This window comes from Dendronephthya gigantea, unplaced genomic scaffold (assembly GCF_004324835.1).
Source record: "Dendronephthya gigantea isolate DGI-Jeju-01 unplaced genomic scaffold, DenGig_1.0 000035F, whole genome shotgun sequence".
Taxonomy (NCBI): domain Eukaryota; kingdom Metazoa; phylum Cnidaria; class Anthozoa; order Malacalcyonacea; family Nephtheidae; genus Dendronephthya; species Dendronephthya gigantea.
Window position 1 is genome coordinate 1334288 of NW_021163045.1, and position 22735 is coordinate 1357022.

The 22735-nt window shown below is 37.1% G+C and overlaps 2 protein-coding genes across 11 annotated transcripts; one reads left to right on the forward strand and one right to left on the reverse strand.

The window, feature by feature from the left end:
- Positions 1 to 340: 340 nt before the first annotated feature.
- Positions 341 to 18991, forward strand: LOC114525683 (armadillo repeat-containing protein 4-like). Of its 10 annotated transcripts, none has more exons than XR_003687233.1 (24): positions 341 to 2864; positions 2992 to 3131; positions 3746 to 4100; positions 4665 to 4744; positions 5613 to 5672; positions 6841 to 6951; positions 7022 to 7081; positions 7456 to 7602; positions 7894 to 7966; positions 8130 to 8266; positions 8412 to 8639; positions 8827 to 8934; positions 9002 to 9165; positions 9470 to 9533; positions 9620 to 9801; positions 9960 to 10023; positions 10093 to 10143; positions 10290 to 10376; positions 10497 to 10607; positions 10828 to 10871; positions 11051 to 11225; positions 11395 to 11494; positions 14569 to 14724; positions 17239 to 17312. XR_003687233.1 is itself a non-coding variant. In XM_028547091.1 (24 exons), the coding sequence occupies exons 7-23, from the start codon at positions 7067 to 7069 to the stop codon at positions 17280 to 17282; spliced, it is 1794 nt and encodes a 597-aa protein (XP_028402892.1). In that variant the 5' UTR covers positions 341 to 2864; positions 2992 to 3131; positions 3746 to 4100; positions 4665 to 4744; positions 5613 to 5672; positions 6841 to 6951; positions 7022 to 7066; the 3' UTR covers positions 17283 to 17320; positions 18929 to 18991. The 10 variants fall into 10 exon arrangements, 4 of the variants coding, with proteins under 4 accessions (XP_028402892.1, XP_028402893.1, XP_028402890.1 ...); XM_028547091.1 differs by lacking the exon at positions 14569 to 14724 and adding an exon at positions 18929 to 18991 and having other exon boundaries at positions 17239 to 17320; XM_028547092.1 differs by lacking the exon at positions 17239 to 17312 and adding an exon at positions 13441 to 13461 and having other exon boundaries at positions 14569 to 14630.
- Positions 11995 to 22030, reverse strand: LOC114525682 (cilia- and flagella-associated protein 70-like). Its single transcript, XM_028547088.1, has 32 exons — positions 21889 to 22030; positions 21268 to 21457; positions 20782 to 20880; positions 20560 to 20645; positions 20401 to 20465; positions 20197 to 20308; positions 20044 to 20097; positions 19792 to 19862; positions 19614 to 19668; positions 19420 to 19514; positions 18909 to 19269; positions 18517 to 18582; positions 18337 to 18428; positions 18191 to 18251; positions 18035 to 18096; positions 17862 to 17927; positions 17447 to 17513; positions 17230 to 17361; positions 17047 to 17130; positions 16921 to 16962; positions 16703 to 16783; positions 16574 to 16626; positions 16376 to 16491; positions 16006 to 16152; positions 15628 to 15875; positions 15321 to 15467; positions 14999 to 15160; positions 14749 to 14838; positions 14412 to 14513; positions 14271 to 14318; positions 13581 to 14198; positions 11995 to 12809 (listed from the first exon to the last, which is right to left on the reverse strand). Exons 1-31 carry the CDS (start codon positions 21964 to 21966, stop codon positions 14115 to 14117), a joined length of 3216 nt encoding a protein of 1071 aa, XP_028402889.1. The 5' UTR covers positions 21967 to 22030; the 3' UTR covers positions 11995 to 12809; positions 13581 to 14114.
- Positions 22031 to 22735: the final 705 nt, after the last annotated feature.

Consider the following 22735-nt stretch of genomic DNA (forward strand, 5'->3'; position numbering starts at 1 on the left):
TTGAAGATGCTTTAAGATTCATTGGTAAGAAAGAAAGAGATTTTCTGTTGCAAATTTTGATTGATAAATTAACGTTTAACTGGTTTTCATACGCATAAAAATAACGAGTTTTCTTCTTTCTTTCGTAGACGAAGGTCGTGAAAAAGGATTCGGTGTCTTAGTTCACTGTCAGGCTGGAATTTCGAGATCTGCAACTGTTGTCATTGCATTTCTAATGAAACACGAGAAAATGACGTTAAACGAAGCTTACAAGCTGGTGAAGGAGAAACGGCCTGTTATTTCACCCAATCTCAATTTCATGGGTTCATTGTTGAAATTTGAGAAAACGTCGTTTCGTTGTTAGCCATGTCATATTCTTGAAAGTCCGTTCTTGTTTCGCGTGTCCAAAGAACCAGCGTTTTCGGTTACAAGAGTAAATATATATATATGTATATACGTTCATTTTATGTTTCCAAGAGGGGAGGCTAGTTGCTTTATAAATGCTTAGAGATGGGCAAGTCGAACTGCGGCAGGGGTCAATTTAAATTTAGTTATTTAGCGTAATATGCTCAAATCAATAGCACACTTCAGTTCAGTTGTTTTGCATCAGCGCACTTCGGTTACAATCTTGCAAAAAATCATGATTCATCAACAAACTAGTTTAAAATAGATGCAATAGTAGATACAGCTATGTCATGCTGTGGTGATGATTTTTTTCGCCTAGCGACAAGATAATGATTAAAAAATTGCTTCGTTGGCGGATTTTCTATTACGTTGGCGAAATAACGCAGATTTTTATTACGTTGGCGAAATAACGCAATTCTTTGCTGAATGCTCAATGGACAATACTAAACAAAAAAGTCTTGCGTATCGCTGCCAAATGTTGTAGTAATGATGTATATGAAAGCCTTTCAATCATTATCTCCTTCAGCTTTTTAATTAATAAGACAATTTTGTTTCTGAATATTTCACAGCCATAGGCAGCGCTTTCGTTCTCGTGGAGCTCGCGCGTGTATACACGACTTGTGTACACGCGCGAACCCCACGAGAACGCAAACGCGATTTTACCACTAACTACTGGACTGCCTTATTTCATGTGACTGATTTTGAATATAACCTTGATTTCAATAACTATAATCACTAGGAATCAATGATAGTAATTCTCGACTTCGTCTTGGGACAAGTGTAAAAAGTGTGTAAATTCCGATTTGACAATAATAAATTTTGACATTCCATTTATTTGTGGCGACACTTTTATAATCAAATTTGCCACTGTCACCATGACGTGTACAACACCGCACCATTTCGAGCATCAATATGATACTAAATGCAATAATTTAATCCTGAGATTAGGTTAGGATTAGTGTCTGATTTAGGATCACAGTTAACCATAATCAACCGTGACCCTAATCTAAGACCAATCCTAAATTAATCTCAAGTATTCAATTCGTGTTTTTACCGATGATGGAATTATTACCAATACCTTCGTCTTACTAAATTCCGCCATCATGACGAGCATCCTCGTCATTATAACACGAATAGACACTTCCTGAATTTGCTGCATGGAGTTAACACAGAACAATACCTTGGAAACGAGGCGAACAATGTAATCTTTTGTTTGTGGGATGGTTTTTATTGTCCTAGAAGAAATTCGGGAGGTGTCTATATAACAAACAATCACAATGTTACAAACGCCTTTTATTCATAAACACACCTTTTATAGCACCATAAAAATACTGCATGTCATTACAGAAAAAAAACCACGATGATCACAATCACCACTAATTTCACAAGTCCACAGTTTTGCCGATATTCAAATAAATGAAGCGATTCACGGGGCTCACTCATTAATGTTTCGAAATGTGAGAAAATAACACTAAAAAATTAAATTGTTTGTGTTGCAATATTCCGCCTCTTTGCTTTCCCAGATTTTAATTACACACATTCATGATGCTTTCATTCTATGCAGACAAAGAATAAGCTTCATAAAGCGCTTGTAGATTCAGCTGCGGCGACCACAATGAGAAAATATTTTTTCCTTAATACGTCTGCATAGCATCTTCTTTCATGCTTTTAAAAGTAAACCCCTCCTGTCATATAGTGGAAGATTAATTTAGAAATTTTAAAACAAGTAAAAGATGAGCTTAAACGCACATAATTTTAAGACAATTCAATGAATCAAATTAGAAATGGGTTTATATTAAGTGCGGCTGAGTAAATTATTTGTACGTTCAGGCATGATAGATTACTGTCGCTCACATTGATTTATTCTGGTCTGAGGCTTCTTATAGGCCATTTTAAATGCATGTAAACGCATTAGTTTATCCATTCTCGTGTTCGTCTTAACGCACTGAAAGAAAAATTTGTTTGGAAACAGCGTCATCATGAAAAGTGCGTTTGTCTAATTTGAAATTAAAGCACGTTTTCGGCTGCAACAGGAGGAATTAGACGCGAAACGTTTAGACGATGTACGTCAAACTGAGTAGGACTATATTTAAAAACATGTTGCAAACAGTTCTTACGTCTCAACAAAAATTACTTACAATTACTTAAACAAATTCTCTCGAAAAACCTATCACACGTTTACAGTCACAAGCAAGATTTAAATGTTTTAAAGACCTTAAATACCAGAATTCACAGTCAACTTGCAATTGATATTTCAAAATTAATACTAAAAATATTTCAATTCTGCTATTTCAACAGTTTTCATTGCCCAATTTTAATAAAACTTTGCTAGCATACGTTCATTTATGATAATTGCGTTTTGTCTCTAGAGCACATATTTAATTAAAATTCGCCATTTTCTGTTTGCAGTCACAACTGTCGTCATCAACTCCGTCAACAACTGCTTGCCGCTAAAATTAGTCGGCCTGTGAGTCCTCAAAGTAAGTTTGGTCGAGCTAAGCTTTGTAGTATTACTTGTAATCCTATAATACTATTTCTAGAATTTTTGTGGATGATAAATTATTTTCGAATTAAGCTAGCATATCATTTTGACATTTCTGTTCTTAGATGGAAAGACAACACGCCAGAGAAGCGGTCAGACTTCTAAGGGAAAAGAAGGTGGAAGGCGTCGAAAATCTTCAAAAGAGTGACTCGGAACTTGTTAAAATCGCCACGGATATCGCGTTAGGATTACAAAGTGGGAAGATGTGAGTAATTGCATGAATGATACTATTCATCTGAAACCCGCGGGGTTTCACTTCATATGAATACTAATATATGTATTAGAAACAATTATCTATTGTTGGAAAAGTGTAAAATTTTTAAAAAACCGAAAGTTAATTGCCACTCCCGTATGTTACACCGTTTCTCTTTCCATGCATCATCCTGTCATATTCCTGCTCTTTTTTGTTAACATTAATTTCAACCTCAATGAACCGATGCATGCTGGACCAAACTCTTGGCTTCATTTAAACTCTTCACTTTGTAGGCAAATATTTATTATTATCCGGTAACTCCAAAATCCCAGTTTTATTAGTCGAGTTTTCTACTAACTGTATAGACAGCATAGTTTTACAAGTCGTAATTTATCAGGGATTTTAATGTTAAGTCAGATAAGTAATTTTGAGTTGCATATGCAGCTGTAAGCAACAACGATAAATTTCCGCAATCTGTTTAAATCTTTATTATATATGCATGCAAAAGTCTAGATTCAGTTTCAATTTCTTCCCAGTGGTCTGGTCTGCAAAGTGCATAACTCTCATGTTTATGTAGCTAGCTGGAATATTTTTATACAAATCTATCCAATATTTGTTTTGCACAGGCCTGAATGCTATAAGCTGATTGAGAAGGATCTTACCGCCTATACTGAAGAGCTAAACGGGAAAAGTAATCTCGGATCTTCTTCACCAGAGATATTTACACAACGTTTGCATGAGCAAGATAACTTAGTTGAGGAAGAAATTATTGAATTAACAAGCTCCAGTGATGAAAAAAGATCACCGACGGAGTTGAAAAAGAAAATATTATCTGTTGGAACACTCATCAACTCACTTCCTTCAAAAAACCTTCGTACAACCGCAAGATCTCCTTCACTTAATCTAAAACTACCCTTGATTACAGACAGTTTCAGACGTTCATCCTCCTTTGCTGCGATCAATAGAAACGTTAAAGAACGAGTAAGTAACGTGGGTCGTATAGATTTTAGCCTGGAGTTCGATTGAGCAATGCTCTAGTCTGCTTTCAGTTTTAGAAACAACCGCCCACGCGATTCTCGTGCGCAGATGAAATCAGTAACCTCTTCGACCTGTAACAAAAGCACTGACTGAAGCCTGTATCGAACAATACGATCGCAAGTGATTGGAAACATCTGAAGTGTAAAAAAATTCAGTGCAACGAGGGCTTCAAAACACATGAATTGCAAAGACGAGGCAATTTTATAAAATAATTTAACATCGAATATTCACGCGCAGTTGTGACTGCTGTGTGTTGCAAACAAATCTCATTAATAACTGATAAGTTTCACAATACCTTGCGTGCATGTATTACTAAGTTTCCTTATATCCAAGTATTCCTTTTTCTTTCTTCTCTTAGAGATTAAATGATGCGATAACTTGTGTCTCTTAGTCGCTTTTACAAGCTTGTAATTAAAGAAATACAAATTAGTCTCCAGGGGTCATTCAGATATATTACTATATGCCATGTTTTATTTTTTAACGAGCATTTTTTTTATTTCTCTTCAGTCAGTACGCCAAAGCAAACTTCCATCGACTGCAATAGGGCTGCGCTCAGAAAGAGTTAGAATGGGAGTCGACAGGAACAGGTAAATATTATTTTCACCTTACGACATACTATACTGTACAAGTCAAGAATTCTGCCAAACGTAGTCTTATACTAGACTTTCTAAGCCGATCAATTCCTCGACCGGGTTGTAGTAGTTCTATAAGTGGCCGCCGGTATTTCAACTTAGTCTGATTAAAACCTCCTGCATGGGCAAGCCAAAGGTTCCAATATAATACTTACCTTAATTTACCCAAATTAAGTTTTTGAAGAATTGACCGTATTCATACTAACTGAGAGTAGATATATGATAAATGAATGAAACAATGCCGGGGTTTTTGACAGATATTTTTCGTAACATGAACAAAGGTAGAACAATATTAACTTTAAACACGAAATTGTGCTCTAGAAGTTGCCTATTTGTCTTTTAAACCTGTACATGTGTGAAAGTCATAATATAATCTTCAATAGTTACGAACAAAAGTTCCAAAACCGTTCGTCATAGCTGCATAGGCCATTTGTATTCATATTATGCACTTACGAGAATCACCTGTGCTGTGTCAATAAATACATGTTTATAAAGAATTTTCCAATATCTCTCTTCCTCCACAAGCAAACTGATAAATACACTCGTACATGAAAAAGAGACTCTTAATCGTGTGGAGTAAAAAAGGATTGAAAATTTGGCGCAACAGCTTTCCGGCTTCATCTGTTATATGATTTTGCGGAAACACAATTAAGGTGGTGAGATTATTTGCATTCGTTCGTAACATACATGCGATATCATCTCTTTGTTCGGTCTTATCATATTGAACATTTGTATAATGTTCATTTGTTGCTATGGAGGGTTCTATTAAAGTCTATGCTGCTTATATTGGACGTATATTGAAGCTTGCTTAATTTGTTTTTAGGAAAAAGTGCTTTGAAGATCTGCAAAACCTTGGAATGGAGAAGTTGAAGATTTCTTCAGCGTGAGTAGCATCAATTGTTTGATTGTGTCATTTTGCTTATTTAGATATCCCAATTTGAAACTTCGCATGAACGTCAAATAAGACACTTTTTGCTTTTATTTTTTGCATAATTGTTCTATTAAAATACAATCATATCTCTTTTATCCTTTCGGATGATACGCCGTATATATCATAGCTATTCATGTTTGTTGAAATCTCAAAGGATATTTTCAAAGAACCATTTCATTTGATTTCTTTCGTACTCGCTCGATAGTGAATAACTCTTTGTCATTTCATTTGCATTCTTGTCGTTATTACTACGCCGTCTTTGCCTGTCGCCAGGTATTGTTCATGTATTTCACCTCATCTCCTCATAAAGTAACACTAGACTCTTTAGGAGGTGAACGGTTCGCAAATGGTCGAAGGTATTAAAGTCAGTTATTTCAGCCATTATGATATATAGCGTCTCTAGCATCATATACAAACATCGCTGATCGCTTGCAAGTGGACGTGTTTAATTAAGGCAGCCTAAAGCTCACAAATTAATACGCGCACATCATTCAGGATTTCACAGTTTTAAATCAAATATGAAGTTGGATAAATCTCGATCGTTATTTTATGAAATTAAACGTTAAATTAAAGTTTAATACAATTTGGTCGAGGAATTGCACAACAACCCCACAAACCTCTGACACACTGTCATATTGTAATTATAAAGTGCGGTTTGATATTCACTGACGTCAGTGAACAACAGTTACGTTATACAAAAAAAGATAAAATCGTTTGCGCCGTCTGTCTGTCACCCTCCCTTTTCGTTTGTTAACGGTTCCCCAGATAACCATGGTTCTTCTCAGGAACTGTAAGGCGTCATATCGACAATTTCATTAAACTTTTGTATAGTATATATAGATCTCATGCAGGAAGTGAATAGATGAAGTCTTTTCCGTACAGATTTGTTCCAATTTTACCTGAGTTCATCAAATCAGTCATTCATTCATTGTAAGATTGAATAAACAAAAAATGATACTCTGTATTGGGGGGTTTTGTACAATTCTCTCTTTAAACACATCAACTATATTTCTTGAACAATAGAATTATATTAACAAGTATTGTCAATGGGAGCTGGGAAGATATCGAATTTGATCTTCTGATATCCAATCGCACTCAAAACAAGCGTGTTGTTTTTCAGTTACTGGGAAACCCCTTTTGATCCACTCAGAGAGCGCGTTCTCACTGATGAAAAGTTTTTTACGATCACACGGCAGAATCTGAAAATGAGCAGGATATATCTTTAAGCAAGGTAAGGTCTCTTTGTCATTGTTTGACAATGTTGTTAAAGGTGCTCATTGTTGAAGTATTTCTTTTTGCAGAAAGAAGTTCTTGTACATACAGACTATTGGGAAATAAGAAAAATTATGCGTTTTGTTAGGGTAAGTTTGGATAGTTTACAGTAACCACATCTCTGTCTTCATCCGAGGCAGCTCTATCATTATTACAACACTATTGACATTATCATTCTCACATCATTACTGTTATATATCACAACTATCACCGTCACCACCATCACCATCACACCATCGCGCTATGATCACCCCCTGCATGTCACCATCATCATCAAAATCATCGTTGCTACCACTGTTAATTACCGCCGTCATCACCATGATTACTACCACAACTATTGACAACACCACCACTACAACTATCACACTATCCCACAATGTTCACCCCCTGTTACCACCACTATCAATATCACCATGCAAACACTCGTCATCACTATATTATCAATTTCTGTATTCTCTTTCAGATCGGTAACCCGACAGCTACAGTCCTGGCACTTTGTGCTCTCAAGGATCTTGATATACAAAAACCTTCATTTAGTGAAATAATTCGTCATCTTCACGGCATCACTTTATTCCTTAATATCCTCGATACTGATAACCGTCGATGCAGGGTAAGCAAGCAAAATAACTTTGATATTTAAGACGTCTTCCCACGCGGTGATCTTTTGGGCCGATATCGCCTAATATGGATGTTACTGGAAAGTTTTTGTAGTCGAGTGTTATCGTCATGATGACGTGTTCGACGTAAAACTGAAACATCATTAACGTGCATCTGAATAGGCCAACAATGGTTGTGTGTAGGCGGAATCCAGTCCACGCTTGCATGTGAAAAACGAACTAAACTAGCTTTATTTGCACTCAATTCTGCTAAAACTAAGAGAATATTTTATTTATCAAAACAGGTCGCTGCATTAAAGGTCCTTTTGTATTTGTCAAGTTCCCCAAAAACATCCAACATCATTTTAAGGAGAAACGGTAAGTCATGCCGTGCGCGATATTGTATATGACTTGATTTCGACCTCTTATTTTTTCACGTTTGCTGTGCCTAAAATAATGTGATTCTCACTTACAACAATCACGTACACTTCCGAAGCTACGTCCAATATTTCAGAAGTCCGTCTCTAATATTTTATTCTAGGCATTCAACAGCTTGTGTCAGTTCTCAGCGAGGATGACAAAGTTATTGTGTCTTTGGCGTGTGATGTTCTCTCGTCTCTGGCCAAACACAGGAACGTTCGTGCGGCTGCAAATAAAATAAACATTATAGAGAAGCTGGTAATATATTTTTACAATGTGTTCGATCCAAAACTTTCTCCTCTAAGTAAAATCTGATTATTGGTTGACTTTGTCCTCTAATGTGTAATCAGTTATGAATTGTATTGTGTCCTCAGGTTGAGAAAATATTTAAAATTTTCTGTAGATGTCGGTATTTAAAGTTTGTGTACCGAAGTTCAACTTGGTGCAAGATGATAGGCTGGAATTATTTCGCAGTGTTTGTAATGCTCTGTGGAGTTGTTGCCTCTCGATCAGAGATAAAGATGTCAAGATTATATCAGAATCATTGAATGTCTTTTCCCGTTTGGTGGAAACCCAAGATGAGGAACTCGTAGTACCTTTGCTAGGAATTGTTGAAGAGTGTGCAAGTGTGGTGAGTTTCTTCAATGCCTAAAAATAAGGAAAATTAGGATTATACCATTTATACGTACGAAAGGGAGAAATGTATGGAATACTTGTGGTTGGGTATGTCATATACCATACGTATTCCATACATTTCGACCGGAGAGTGTGAAGTATAATCTAAGCTAAACTAACGTAATCCTAATTTTTTTTAAAAGGAATACTTTCGTATTGAATTGGAAAAAGAAAATTTTATAGAGAAAGTGATAGCGAAAATAGAGGGAAGTGAACGAACTGAAGTCCTTTCTATCAAGATTCTTTTCAAGGTGAGAAATTATCTGCTTCTTTAAAGACTTTCTCTTTGAATTTAGCTCGATGCTTTTTATCGTATAGTGTGCTGGTGATGAGAGGACGCAGAGGACATTGTTGAAAGCAAACAACGTACAACGAATAGTGAAGCTTTTTAAACAACATTGTCAAAGAAATAACGAGGAAATGTTAACTTTACTTCCTGGTATAATCTGGAGGTGTTCTTTGAATAAGGAATACAGGGAAAAGTATGTGTTTCTTTTGTTTCTTTTTCTTTATTTTACCTTGAGCGCTAATTGTTTCACGAGCGCTAATTGTTTGCATATCGTGATATTACAATCACGTTGCATATCGTGATATTACAATCACGTTGCATATCGTGTCAGTGGCTGATAATGAGCCGAGATGAAAGCCTATGATACCTGACCGGAGTCTCATTAAACTTGTAACCAGAGCCAGAGATAAGAGAAATATCTGGCTACGAACTAGGTTGCGATACTGGACGACTTTCCTGGTACGAGTGGAAATATCAAAACTGTATTTTTTTTTCAGGTTTGAAGCTCACGAAATTTTCCCTCTCGTTTCAAATATACTCCAGTCTGATAAAAACACACAGGTTAGTTTATATCAGCCAGCTGATGCATGCGACATAGCTATCAACTGTTGTCCCCTTAATACCTCAGTTGTCACTGTATTTCGTAGGTTAAAGGTTCTGCACTAGGTTTGTTAGCAGAACTGCTATGGAATGATGCTTACCTGGAGGCCATCAGCAATCATGAAGTTATAAACCTTCTGATCGGTTTCATGTCGCTAACGGAACCCGCGATGTTGTTGTACGGCGCACGTTCGCTTGGAGTATGCGCTCGTAATAATGCTCTGAGAAGGTGGGTCAAATGATTGACATTTATGGATTTATACATGGTTCCACTGCATATCCCTACTTCTTGTCTCGAATCACTCCAGTAATGGTTACGTCATAGGGCTGAAAAGGACAGGTTTATGGATATTTTACTGTAATTACCATTCCTTTTTTTGTATTTAGAAAAATCTTACAACTTGATGGTCTACGGTTACTGTGGTCTTTGTTAAAGAATCCCGACCAGGAGGTATATAGAGATCTGTGCAATTCTCATGAAACTGTTTAAATTTTTATTAGATTTTAATTTCAAATTTAGATTGTTGCAAGTAGCGCCGCAGCCTTGGCGTCTGTTTGTGTGGAACCTGAGGTGAGAAAACATTACATTGCTTGTTCCAATGGCATGCCGTCTCTTCCTGCCTGCCTCAAGCCTGAATGTTTTGTTTCCCCCAGCTGCGCTTTAGTGATTTTCGTATTCTTGTGCTTATTGTTTTTGGTTCTTTCGTTCGCTCACAGGAGTCAGCGAATGCTGTACGCTCAATTGTCGGAGGAATAGAACTTCTTATGTCGTTATTATCCGCTACGGAACTGAAAAGATACAAAGTATGTGGTATAGTCCTTTACTTGAATACCAGTCTTTCTCTTCTGGTATTTTCATAATAACATCGCCGATTGTCGGTGATGAATGAAAGCCAGGCTTCACAGTCTCCTATATTGTTTTAGGTTTTGATATGTCTGTGTGAAGCTGCAGTGAGCATCGCAAAAGACGCGGAGAATCGTTCCATCTTGGTAGATTATGATTTAATTCCAGTCCTTCTTAGATTACGTGAATCGGTATGAGATGATTAATGATATTCTCTTTAAATAACATAACGCAAGCGGCGAGCCATTCTCTTCCCCGGACACAACAATAGTTTCTGAGATAATCCAAAGAACTTGTTCGTAAATGACGAATGTCTGAACAACCAGGGACTGAGGCTTTAGGTGATATAATTCCTTCTGAGACTACTGGCAAAGTCAGTTTCGTTATAATCTTCCTAACATTATCTTTTAGAAAAGCAAGATATTAAGATACTTCGTTACAAGTCTTATTTCAAGGTGGGTGTGATACAGTGGTTATAACATATGAATATACTTAAGATTAGAAGGCGTCTGTTTGTCTGTTAAATTGGTAGTACAGACAGAACAAGGAGGCGTCAGCATTCCAGTTCACCGACATATGTCTGATCACTCATCCTAAAGACTCTGTTATTTTTATTTCATATCATATTGACCAGGTGCTGTGAATCCTCACGAGAGCGAAATGTTCTCTCACAATGTATACCATACTTGATCGAGGGGCTTGGAGACGACTTTGATGAGCACGTCCACTGTGTGTCCATCTCAGCATTAAACAAACTCTCACATGACTTTGAGAACTGTGAGTTCCTGAGAAACAACAATACGCCTAAAGTAAGCTTGGCACAAGATCATTTTCCGCGAGCCGCGAGACAATTCTTGACAAATGTTATCTTTTGAGTTGGAACATAGTTAATATAGGAGGATATCGCGATATGATCCCCCTGGTTGGAAGGATAAACTATAGTGAATCACTTCTCAGTCTTCTCTTGTTTTGATTTAGATCCTGATGAATCTGCTGGCATCAAGTAACGAAAAGATACAAGACGCTGCCGCTGAATGTTTGTCTAATGTGAGAAAGTCCATTGTGCACATGTCACGCGGTGAGCATTGATTATTACGTAGAGAGTAGACCGCATTTTTGGCATAGATTTCTGCATGTGAAGCCAGATTACTAATTTTAGCTTAGCAATCTGGCTAAATGAAATCTTCAAAGTTCAAACAGTGTTCGCATACATACGTTAAACTATATTCCAGTCAATTTAAACAAGACCAGCAGATTGCTGTAAATATGATCATTTATAAAATACAGTATGTACATAAATTTGTATCATAAAAGTTGATCCTGTAACGACAAAAAGCAGTGAATTTTAATATAAAATTCAGTTAAATATACCACTGTATATATATGACTATTTATAAAGTGTATAAACACTTTTAACAAATATTTAAACAAAGATATCAAAGCCTGTAACAGGAATTATTAGGATGAAAAAAAATTAAATTAATATATTGTACATCCCTGATGTATTGCACTTCTGACTTAAAGATTTTGATTATAAGATTAAAGAATTCGTAAGAAGTATGAACACTTTAAACGTTCATTCTGAAACCGGCTTAAAATTGATGGCGCATTTTACATTGTCTTCATTTGCTCCAGTTGCATTTTTGTTATGTCAAATTCTTTAATAATATCGTCAAAGGAACGCACGACACTCAAATGTTCGCGCATTTCATTCCGCAATCTCTTTCGCTCGTCTTCCTTAAGATTTTTCGATCGTCTCACGTCTTTACGGTAATCTACAACTTTTCCATTGGAAATGACAAGAAGTCCTTCCTTCATTTCCACTGGTTCAGAGACAGAATCTCGTTTTTTCTTTCGCCTCAAATCTTTCTTACGCTTCGGTGTTTGTGGCGTCTTTGGTTTTATCTGCTGACTCACATTTAGATTTACCGCAGGCGCCGAATCCTTGGTCTTCATTTTCACTGACTGTGCCCGCAATGTGTCACGGAAGTTTCCGCTGAAATCAATATAGCAGCTTCGTGTGGCGGAGGAATGAATTGGAAACAATTTGCGGGAGTGTTCACGTGACATCGGACTCAGGTTCTTATTGGAGTATTGCGCATCACATGTTAACATGGATGTCCGCTTTGTACTAAAGTCTCTACGCACCGCCGTTTTCCGTCTCCGGGGAAACGCTGTCCGCATCTCGTTCGAAATTCCAAACAGTTCAAGTCTCTCTCTAAGCTCGTTAATGTCATAACACCCCACAATTCCTTGCTGGCTTTCTTCTTGGTAGCTCGCAAAAGCCGGTGGACGAGCGATCGGTGTTGCAATTGGGGTACGTGGCGGGCTAGTGAGGGGTGGTTGGGGTAATGTGGGATAAGTGACCTCGACAGAGATGATATCCATTCGTGCTACAGAAAATAAAGTCAGATAAAGTTACTTTGATGGAGACAAAAGACATAATGAGTTAAGGCTTCGCGTTTCTGGGAAACAACAAACGGATAGGCCGAACTTTTTCGGCAGAATTTTCGTTTATCTTCTTCGTTCAATATTTTCTTTCTTATGTTAAAGCATTGATTACCCTGGAGTTCAGTTTAAAATATCGAGTTGTGCTTACCATTCTCTTTCAATCAGTTTAGCCTATAATTTTTCTACGCCTGCCCCTGGGGCTGTCTCACGTATAGCTCTCTAACAAACTGTCATCACAGTAGGCTGACCAAATTTTGTTGTGAGGTTTTGTTTCCTTGCCATCTGTGGCAAGAAACATCACACACGTTATCGTATTTGTTGATAAAGATCTCATTCCAGGGAAATGGTTGGGGAAAAGCGCACGAAAACAAAAAAGTCTCGACCCAACAAGGAAATTATCAACCTCAAAGCGTGTCGCGTGTGGCAGCTTTTTTACCGCCTCGTTTAAACAGAATAATGTGGTAGTAATACATTAAGACTATTAAGCTATAACCCAAATTATAAATTGCTATAAAGATAGAGACTAAAACATTCGCCTTTGTCCTAATCCTAAATTACTATTTTTCGTTTTAGTTCAATTTGGACATTAAAAAGGTATGCTAAAAGCGTGCATGACTTTCTATTTTCAAACATCGTTTAAATCCAGAATAATTTTAGGAACAATGTGAAAAGCGTTATTTTAAACACCTTACAAGTATACATTTTCAACTTACCCAAAGCACAAATTTTGTTTATAGATAACAGAACTTTCTACTTCATTTTACGTTGTTTCACTAAAACTAGAAGAATTCAGCTCCAAACAACTAATAAATGATAAGGAAATATATTTATGTTTCGATTATAGACGCAAACAAAAGCCATATATATATAACCGATGACTGATATTAGGCCCAATAACTGCTTGTATTGCCACAGGCAGGTGCACAAATGAATAATTAAACGGATATACGTTATTCATGCTTCGTATATGATTAGACATTGAGGCTACTTTAACCCACTTAAAAATACAAAAAGAAAGAAATGTTGTTTAAAAGCTGTCGTATAAAGCTGGATATATTGAAGTTGAAATAAATAGAAACATTAGGAAGATAATTCTACATGCATATGAAAACGAAGACAACATTTTCTGTTTTAATCAATATTTAATGATCGGTAAAATTACAGTCTCAACTTCTAACAGGCAAAACATATCTTATTTATTTACATGTAACAAGGATAAATACAATTTCTACAAACACGTTTTTTAACTAAATGGCAATTGGGTTTCCAAATCCAACACGTTCTTGCATGGAATGTAACTGACTCAAAAGTTCTTCATTTTGAAGGTTTAACTGCAAAAAAGACGTCGTAGCGTTTCATTTAAGTTTACCAAACTACAGTTAATATTTTGCAAGAAATCTTACTTTGATGGCATATTTGAATGATTGCTCTGCCTCTAATTGCCTTCCTGTCTAAAGAATTAAAATTTAAAATGAATTAAAGATTGTGATGTCCGAAGAGCGCGTTTAGTAGAGTTAGGATTATGAGTTTAGATATTGTCTCACCTTTAAACACACGAGAGAGAGGTACGCCCAAACCTCAGCATCCGTATTGTTGAGAATATTCGCTTCAGACAAAGCGTCTTCTGCTTCTTTCAATGATCCCAACTGCAAAACAATAACATTTTATTAATATGCCTTGTACTTTAATCTTTTGAAACAGGATTTAGGATGCCAAGCACAAGGCAAGGTACCCAATTTAGTTGTGGTGTATCTATAGGGACCCTGCGGCCAAAATATCCGTAAAAAACAAGATACATTTCGACGATGGTTCAAAGTTCTGTAAGTGGGAATGGAACCGATGAAAACGCTGCATAAGGTACGATCTTACGATTATTAGTACCTCGTAGCAAGATACCCCGACTCCAAGCCATGAAACAGGCGATGGATTGCGTTTACAAGCTAAAAGAAACTGTTCTTTTGCTTTGTCAAACTAAAGAAGAGAATCAAATATATCCGAAGTTACAACAAGGAGAACATCTAAACACGAGTCCTGACCTGTTTCATTTTAAAGCTATCTATTCTATTGTTAAATATTGGCAAATTGGATCGATCCTTTATAATGGCTTGTACCAATGAAAGTCTCATTATACCTGTCCTTCCTTCAAGTATATTGTTGCCAATCGTAGAAGTACGCTATGGATGTCCGTGGGCTCGTCTACGTATGCCACCGTTCTTTCGTAACATTCACGTGCTTCTTTCATTCTCTGGGTGAAGTAGTTCACGTGGCCAAGCAGTGACCATGCGTTTGAGCTCTAAAGGATGGAATTGGTGTGAGTTCGTGCATGTGTGTTTTCTCATGATTCTTACCCGAAGAAGGGGGAAAGGCGTGCACAACAACAACGGCCGACTGTTCTCATAGAGGTGATCTACTGACAACAAAGTGATATACCATTCCACGACATTCCCACTTACCTGATGGTCAAGTTTCAGTGCTTCGTTCAGGTTCTCCTCAGCTTCATTGAAATTTTCATTTTGAATATGAAATCGTGCCAACAAGGTGTGATACAGAGCTGACGGCCCATTACTCACAAGTTCATGAGCCAATGCACCCTCTGCGAGCTAAAACACAGTCATAAAGATTGATACAAAGATTAACTATACTATTGATCATACCACATTTATCCAACAGCTCTTGTAGCCTACATAGCCTCATCAGTTCTCAACTGTTGCCTAAGAACCTATACGACTCCAGTTACGGGCAAAATTTATAGACCCTTACCACCAAAACGTTCACATTCAAAAGAAAGTCCGCTGTCTGAAGAAATATGCTGATCGGTGGCGCAGGAGGTGGTGACGGTCCAGTTGATACTTTATCGTCCACATCTGCAGAGGACTCGTTGGAAATCATATCAACGGCGGTGTGTTCTGCTGACGTGTTCTTCTGTGATTTGATAAAGGAACCACGGTGTTTTTGAGTCGTGGTTTCAGGCATTTCTGAAGTGCTTCCCTTTCTTGATACGGATGTATCTGGATGAATTATATTGAAGATTAATTCCCAAGATTTATCCGTGCAGTAGGACTACGATTTCTTGTCGCCCTCTACGGGCTCTTCAAGATAGCAGCGGGCTGTCACTTATATCAATCTTGTTCTACTCACCAGAGTCCTTTCTTTCTGCGGCATTCTGCTCACCTTGCAAGGACGGTGGCAGAACTTTCTTTGGAATGGAAGCCGCATTTGCTCGCGTCGCTTCAAGGAATGCTCTTTCAGCTCCGATGTCATTCTGAAAACTATCGTAGTAAAGACCTAAATGTGGACGTGTATTCGCCCGGAAAGAAGAGCAATGAAGAACACATAAAGAGAAAAAACAGGAAGTAAAAAGAGATTAGGAATCAGTAATTATGGGTGTGGATCGGAAGGACGCAGTCGTTTCATAGAGGGATGCTCAACACTGTATACCGCCAGCGTTATATTAAGATGGACAATTGGTTTTCAAATCTTCTGACAGAAAATCCTGTTCAACACCCACCTAACGTGGTCCACGCAAGTATACTCTTTTCATCCTCACACGTCGCTGCTTCAAAGAAAGTCTCCGCTTCTTCGTATTTCTCTTGCATCAATGACACACAACCGTTCATCAAAAGACTTCAATGGAAAAATCGACTTTTAATAGCGTCCATTTCATTTATAATAAAATTCCACGCGTGACATATAAAGCGACTCTTACCCTTTAAAATGTTTCTGGTTTATTGCAATGACCTCTCTGAAGCATTCATCTGCCTGGAAGAAACAAACAGGAATTATTAAATCGATATTTAAAAGAAATCAGAAATCTTTACGAAGATTTTGCGTATACCTTTGAAATGTCTCCAATAAGCAAACAATGTGTTCCGTAATCAAACCAGTAATCTGGATCGTTCTTATTTCTTGCCAATCTCTGCATGAATTAATATATCAAAGTTATAATAAAATACTTGTAAATATCTCTTTCCTGCTTATAGGAAAAGATCCAATTGAGAAACATAATTCTTAAGAAGTTATCGTGACATTGGTCATGACAAAAACTGAACTAACCTCTTGATAATATTTCGCTGCAAGTTCGTAGTTCTGGTTTACCTATAACAACATCAAGACGCAATGCATTAATTTCTTGTCCTATGATGCATTGCACTGCTAAAGTAAAATGCTGCTTGCGAATACCTCTGCTTCTTTAGCAAAATGTTTCAACATATCATTGTCCACCATTGATGCAGGAACTTGTGCTTCTTCGTCAACTGATATAGCCTGAAATAGCATGCAATCGAACTCAATAAATAACCACATTATTCAAATGCAAATTTCTTATGCAAAATTTGTTTTTCTAAATTCAACCTTATGTATCACCTTGTTTAGTCCTTTGTGCATTTCATCGACAAGAAAAACGTAAAGATCGCTAAGAAAAGCTTGGAGCTTCTCCTGATCCGTGAAGGATGAGGTATGGAAATACTTTTCACGAACTATTTTTATCACAGCATTCTAGATCAAAATATTGGCGGGATTTAGGGTCAGGATATACACTGTGGTATACAGTAAAGCAAAGTAGCTGCCCAGTCGTTCTTACCTTCATCTGTTCCTTGAATGCAAAATACTTTCCTGACGTGTTCAGTTCATATAGAAAAGCCTTTCTCCTGCGTGAAAGGAAAGCTCATATATATAATGCACATAAAAATTTCTCACCATTGAATAACACACGCATATACTTCGCATCGTATCGACTGAACTTGGCATCATGGAAATGATGGAATAGTATAGAAAAGTCCGCAACACTTTACCATACCTATAGGCGCTGCATTTTACTGTCGCGTTTCAAGCGATATTTAAATATTTTTAAAGCCTTATTAATAACGCTTAGCACTCACATATATATTCATGGGAAAATTAAGAATTGCAGTGCCTTAGCCTCGCGTATTTTGCCCATAAAAAGCGTCTGCCAATTTGCCTCAAACTAGACAAAGGTGTAAATGACGTGTTTCTACCTTGCCTCCATGTCTTCATGAGATTGACCAAGAGAACCGTTCTCCATATCAGCTCCGTTTAGATACCTTATCAAAAGCATCCCCAAAACAAGAATATCACAAGGCATATTAACGCACGGTTATATACAAGCATATATTTGCTATGCTGTTGTTCTCAGCAGCTGAATTCATACCTGAATTCATCCAGCAACAGATTGGCGACATTAAGAATCTGAGAATGGTAATCGTCCAAAGCCTAAACCGATCATTGAAATAAATATTTCACTAAACGATAACCCAATTTCCATACAAATTTATAACTCTTCCACAAGTTGTGTTGCATCTCTCACCTTTTTGGCACCTCCTGTTTTTTTTGAAAACACCGGCCGTGGAGGTATAATTTCGGCAACTCTAAATTCATAAAGTTGAATGTAAGTTTTTCTCATTGATGAAGATTTCTACACGTATCAATTCATACTTGGCGCATGGTTCTTACTTTCTGGCAAGAGATGATGCAGGTTTTTTAGGCACCAAAGGCTTGTCCAGTTCTATCTTCATTGTTACAAATGTCCTTGATTCAATGTATTGCTGTAAATGTCGGACAGATGTGAATTGTCTCGCAAAGAACGCAAATACAAGCATTGTGATTAGTGAAAATGGATCATATGTTTTGTACCTGGCCTTCAGCATCTGTCACCTCTCCTTCTGATGTCGGTTCAGCTTTTAGTGTTGACATGGACGGCTAATATTGAGAAGATATGATGGAGAATCATGTGCATACAATATTATGAGCATGTAAACACGTCATTACATATCATACGATATTATATTACACCTCACTAAAGCTGGTAAACCATACTCACCATATCATATCATAACATGCCACATCACCTCACCACATCACATCTCACCATAGCACACTAGACCATGTCACCATACCCCCATACAACCATAGAGAACCAAACCATACCTTTTTCTATTACAGCACACTAAACAATATCTCCTCATGCACATCAGTACCATGCACAGCCACACCCATCCACCCCTAGTTCACAACGAAACACTAACCTTAGGCTTCGTATCTTTAGCACCAGTTTTGCTGGCAGCCAATTTCGCTGGTACGGATGGTGTCACCATACGATTCACGCCACTTGAAATCTGAGCGGCCTCTTCCATTAGATTTCCTCTTCTTTTCGTCTTCTCCAAAACCTCGCTATCAATGTAAGGCTTCACCAAATATGCCCCTTGGATCTTCCTAATTCCCGGGTAGAGCAATGGCGCCATATTTACGTAAGCTACTCCATGAAACGTGATGTTCTGATCGTCGTCGTTGGCTGCTTGCTTTCCTTTGCCTTTGGCGAGAGACGGCATGGGGAGTCTCATGATCTCTACCGGCCAAATACGATTGTGTGCGATCTTTTCCTGCAGACTGCAAGGAGATAATGATAGAATATTATCTTGGGTGAAAATGCTCGTTTTTGCTTGCTGAAAAAGAGTGGCAGTAACCTTTCCAGAAAAGACATAGCATATATTGCTCTAGTGTTCGAGTTAATAGTCAGTGGCTCAGCAGGTTTCATACCTTAGCGCTGCTTCAGCAGAGAGGAAACATCTTCTTTCAGAGTTCCAAGTAACGCGTGGTTTTTCTACCTGAGCTTGACGTCTGAAGATTAAATCCTAAAAGGAAAATCTGGAATAAGCTTATACCAAGTGTGGATTTAAAAGATCGATGCAGGCCTTGTACAAAGAGATTAAAGAAAGTGTAAATGTATGTACGTTCATATCTTGTAAGTCACCGTGTTCCTCTTCAGTGAAACTTTCACCAACATAACTAAATTATGCAATAAAAATAAAATAGTATGTACTGGTAGCTTGACACACATCATAACCATACTTTTACTGGATCTATGCAGATGTAATTTCACTTAATCAGAATATATGATGTAGAACAAACCTTTCTTGAATGAATAAATCCATACCAGATGATGCAGGCCCAATACTCCATTTTCGCTTTTGGTTTGCCTCCTAAAGTTTAACGTAATTTCTAGGTCTCATCATGCAAGCATGAAGCATATATGAGTTGAACATTACTGAAATCTATAAACTTGCATTAATCCAAGAAATAGAGTGACATATATTGTACATTCAGTTTGGTGACTTGCTTGTTTTTGACTTGAAATCTAAATGAAACAACAAAATACTTCACCTTCTCTCCAGGCGGTCTCAGTAAACCATTAGGAATAACCACCGTGTTTTCTTTCTGCAAATTTTAAAAATCATATTAGCTATTCCATGATAGAAACTAAAATTCCCTGCAAGCTGGTCTTTGTAAGGATCTTAACTGTCATTTTAGCTATACCTGTGACGTAATTGGAACTGGCAGAGTGATTGTGTAAGTAAATGATTGTCCTCCACCTTGCCAGGACTCCGGCACGGAATACGCACTGTCCATTTGAAATGTGAATAAATTGCTGAAACCAGAAGACATGAACAGTCAAGTACCATTGAGTAATAACTCGTAAATCTTCAGTTGTAGAACTTCAGTTTCAATTTTGGGTCCTACCTTCCATTGAGCTCATGGGGTGCCAGTAATGGTTCATTGACTGAAACAGTTATTTCAAGTTCTGGCTGTGGAATTTATTGAGCATAAAAAAATTATTGTCAAGCAATCTATAGCTAAAATCTGTACAAAATGACTCAAGAATCTTTGACATCCATGTACCTGGTCTATATCGGCATTTGAAGGGTCCGAAACTGGCGAGACAGTGGGTGAGGTAACTGGTTGTATCACAGTAAACTCTTTTGACCCTATATATGAAAAAAATACCTGGCATTAAACAGAGAAAATTACCATGAAGCTGTTATTTGTTAGCTGTAAATTAAGTGATTGAATCTCCTTTCTTTTTCTGTTCAAAAACAAATGCAACAAAATTATAGACCTTACCTTTCAGGAGAGGAAGCAAATCAACACAGCATTGTCCAAGAATTAAAGTTTTCTCTTCCTTCGCTTTTTTATCTTTCGGCAATACTTCAGCAATTATCACTTAAAAGAGAAATTAATGCATGCAGTTTTAACCCAAAACTTCTTCAAACATTGCACTTAATATAGTCCATGACAATACCCAGTAGTTGATAGCCAGACCAACTCACTATTTAGTTAGCCATGCTATGCAATTTGAAGTTATTATCATTATTCACTTCTTTAGAAATTCATTGTTTTCACAGTCAATGAACACTGAAATATTATCAGGCTACGTGACTTACAGTCCGGCCTCCATTGAAAAGTATTAAACCTATCTTGTGTTAGTTGGATCAATATTACATGGTAGGCATATCTGAGCACAATTGCGCCATGTAACAGGGCGTTAATTCTTGAAGCATACAAGTCAGTATGTATGACTCAGTATGAAATATCTACAGTAACGCATACCTACTACAGGCTTTTGACAAATACCATCAAATGAATATGGCTCATCAAACGAGCACTCGAATGATGTGGTAAAATTGTAATCAGCAATTTTCGTCTCTTTGGTTGTTTCAATCTTACTGGACTCTCCCAGCGATGTTTGCCCATACTCCACTCTCACTAGCGATGTCAATGATTCACTTTTTGTTCCCCTCTGGTTTTAAATACAATGCAAAAAAGTTGTAAGACTTTCCCTATGGGTCTCTTTTATAATCCACTGCATTAAGCAGTATTAATAAATAGGGAATTTTGTTTAACCAGCTTTTATTCTTAAGCTGAATACGGACAACTGAAAGCAGTAGTTTAAAGTACTAAGATAAGGGTGATAACTGGTGAGTATAAAGCTTCCTTCCTGCAAAAGGCGATACATTAAAGGCCACAGTTTGTACATGAAACATATTAAAAAGAAACACAAAATATAAAAAATATGAGATAAAATAACGTTAGAGACTAATCAAGTTATCATAAGTTACTCCGCAATCACATCGTCCAATAGAAACCAAGGGACGCACATTGTGGAAACAAATTGACGCATATACTGTATATCATACGACGGTATTTTTTCACGTTTTGTACATATCTTACCAAGTTTGTACATGATTTCACAAATACTTTAACAACCTCTGGAGCTCTTGGTGATTTTTTATCGCTCTCATCCGACATCGTCGCGCAGTAAATCGATCGAAATTGATTAAAATCCTTCAAAGACTGATTTCAGTGGACTGATTCTTCCGCCATCTTGATTACACGGCGTTGCTAAGCAACTATAAGCAAAGGCTTGCATAGGTCACCCAGAATATGAAAATACAAACCTCTGCGTAGCGGACATTGGACTAGCAGCTTCTTTTTCAATTTTTGCAACGATTTTATTTCTGATGATGCTAAGGAAATATAGAAAAGACTTCTCAATAAACATTACGATAGCATCCCCATACACGCATTCTTAGGACTCCACTTTATACACTACCATCTTTTACCACTTTAAAGAAACAAATAATTTCGATGTCAAAAGGATATAAATTATGAAAAATAACAACAACTAAGCAGTTTTTCTTTTCTAAACCATCAACATATTAATTTATTACCTTCGTCTAATCTTCCTACATTTGAAATGGGTGACTGTGACACCGGCGACAAAATTATCCGGAATTTTGTAGCCACAGTCAAGCGTATTTTTAAAAAACGACACAATGTCGAAGCAATGGTCGAAATTTGCCTTTTAAAAACCAATTTTTAGCACGAAAATGGAAAGTAATGATTTTAAATGATATCTCATAAAAATGCTAATACATTCAAGGAACGAAAAACTGTTTTGGTAGGTAAATTTCATAAAAAAATATTGTATAAATATTGATAATATTTTTTAAGGTGCTCGCATAAGTATTTCCGGCGACGAAAAGTCGCCATTTTTTTCGTCTTCCGTTTTTTCGTT

Excerpts from the sequence above, each read along its gene's own strand:
- LOC114525683 (XM_028547089.1), top strand. Across the intron at positions 8,267-8,411 it reads TAAACATTATAGAGAAGCTG|ATGTCGGTATTTAAAGTTTG; the intron begins GTAATATATTTT and ends AATTTTCTGTAG. Across the intron at positions 10,377-10,496 it reads CGGAACTGAAAAGATACAAA|GTTTTGATATGTCTGTGTGA; the intron begins GTATGTGGTATA and ends ATATTGTTTTAG.
- LOC114525682 (XM_028547088.1), bottom strand. The coding sequence starts at position 21,966 with ATGTCGGATGAGAGCGATAAAAAATCACCAAGAGCTCCAGAGGTTGTT. Across the intron at positions 20,646-20,781 it reads TTTGCTTCCTCTCCTGAAAG|GGTCAAAAGAGTTTACTGTG; the intron begins GTAAGGTCTATA and ends TTTCATATATAG. Across the intron at positions 16,963-17,046 it reads ATTTTGCTAAAGAAGCAGAG|GTAAACCAGAACTACGAACT; the intron begins GTATTCGCAAGC and ends ATGTTGTTATAG.